This window comes from Sapajus apella, unplaced genomic scaffold (assembly GCF_009761245.1).
Source record: "Sapajus apella isolate SASKATOON/1434 unplaced genomic scaffold, GSC_monkey_1.0 scaffold4, whole genome shotgun sequence".
NCBI classification, from domain to species: domain Eukaryota; kingdom Metazoa; phylum Chordata; class Mammalia; order Primates; family Cebidae; genus Sapajus; species Sapajus apella.
This window is the reverse complement of record NW_022436944.1, coordinates 24,542,616-24,544,212: the sequence shown is the minus strand read 5'-3', so window position 1 is coordinate 24,544,212 and position 1,597 is coordinate 24,542,616. Positions and strand designations below refer to the sequence as shown.

The 1,597-nt window shown below is 34.8% G+C and overlaps 1 protein-coding gene across 5 annotated transcripts in view; it reads right to left on the bottom strand.

Moving 5' to 3' along the window:
• ATR (ATR serine/threonine kinase) overlaps positions 1 to 1,597 on the bottom strand; it is a 108,868-nt gene that overhangs the window by 43,850 nt on the left and 63,421 nt on the right. For all 5 annotated transcript variants that reach the window (XM_032264380.1, XM_032264372.1, XM_032264355.1 and 2 more), the window contains one exon: positions 117 to 232. In XM_032264380.1, coding sequence (XP_032120271.1) covers positions 117 to 232 — 116 coding nt within the window. The remainder of the gene's footprint in view (positions 1 to 116; positions 233 to 1,597) is intronic.

The window sequence follows — 1,597 nt, the reverse complement described above, 5'->3', positions numbered from 1 at the left end:
TATATGGGCACAGGTTGTGGAGCCACAAAGCAATTACTATAGTAACAAAAAAAAACAAAGAGAGAAAGAGAGAGAGAGAGAGAGAGAAAGAAAATACATTAAACAAGCCTACATACCTGGTATTTAGATGAGGTTCTAGTATTTCCCGAACATGCTCAGGAAATCTCCTCCACAATTGGTGACCTGGGCCATTGGTCTCCAACTCTCTACAGTCATAAATAGAAAGCAACTCCTACAAATATATATTTTATATTTGTGAGTCAGATGTAAAGTAAAGCAGATAACCCTTTATATTTGTCAATGTTCTACATATTTTAGTTATAAAAATACAGCCATAACTCATTTTATTGCATTTTGCTTTATTTGTGCTTCACAGATACTGTTTTTTTTGTTTTGTTCTGTTTTGTTTTTTGTCTGTTTGTTCTTTTAGAAATAGAAGGTTTGTGGCCACTATACATGGAATAAATCTATCAGTGCCATTCTTCCAACAACATATGTTCACTTCATGTCTCTGTGTCATATTTTGGTAATTCTCAAAATATTTCAAACTTTTTCATTATTACTATATCTGTTACAGTGATATATGATCAGTGATCTTTGATGTTACTATAGTAATTGCTTTGTGGCTCCACAACCTGTGCCCATATAAGTCAGTGAACCTAATCAATAAATGTGGTGTGTGTTCTGACCAGTCTACTGACCAGCTGTTGTGTCCCTCTACCTCTCCTTAGGACTTCATATCACCAAAGACACAACAATATTGAAATTAAGCCAGTTAATAACCCTATACTGGCCTCTAAGTATTCATATGAAAGGAATAATCGCATGTCTCTCACTTTAAATCAAAAGCTAGAAATGACTAAGCTTAGTCAAGAAAGCATGTCAAAAACCAAACAGACCAAAAGCTAGGTGTCTTGCACCAAACAGCCAAGTATGAATGCAAAGAAAAAGTTCTTGAAGGAAATTAAAAGTGCTACTCCAATGAATACTTCAATAATCTTATTACTGATATAGAGAAAGTTTTAGTGGTCTGGATAGAAGATGAAACTAGCCACAACATTCCCTTAAGCCAAAGCCTAATCCAAAGAAAAGCCCTCATTCTCTTCAATTCTACAAAATCTGAGAGAGGAGAAGTTGCAGAAAAAAAGTCTTAAGTGATACGACTCAAGAGGCACTTGTTAAAAAACAAAAAACAAAAAGTCGGAAGCAAACAGAGGCTGGTTCATGAGATTTAAGGAAAAGAAACTGTCTCTATAACATGAAAGTGCAAGGTGAAGAAGCAACCATTGTTAGAGAAGCTACAGCGAGTTATCCAGAAGATCCAGCTAAAATTATTCTATTCTGTTAGAAGAAAATACTATCCAGGACTTTCACCCAGCTACAGAGTAGAGGTCAATGCCTGGCTTCAAAGCTTCAAAGGACAGGTAAATAACTCTCGTTAGGGGCTAACACAACTGGTGACTTTAAATTGAAGCCAATGCTCATTGACAATTCCATACATGCTAGGGCTATTAGGAATTAGGTTAAATCTAAATATACACATCTACTGATACCCATAAAAATTAAAAATTAGAACAAAAAAAGTAAAAAAAAAAAA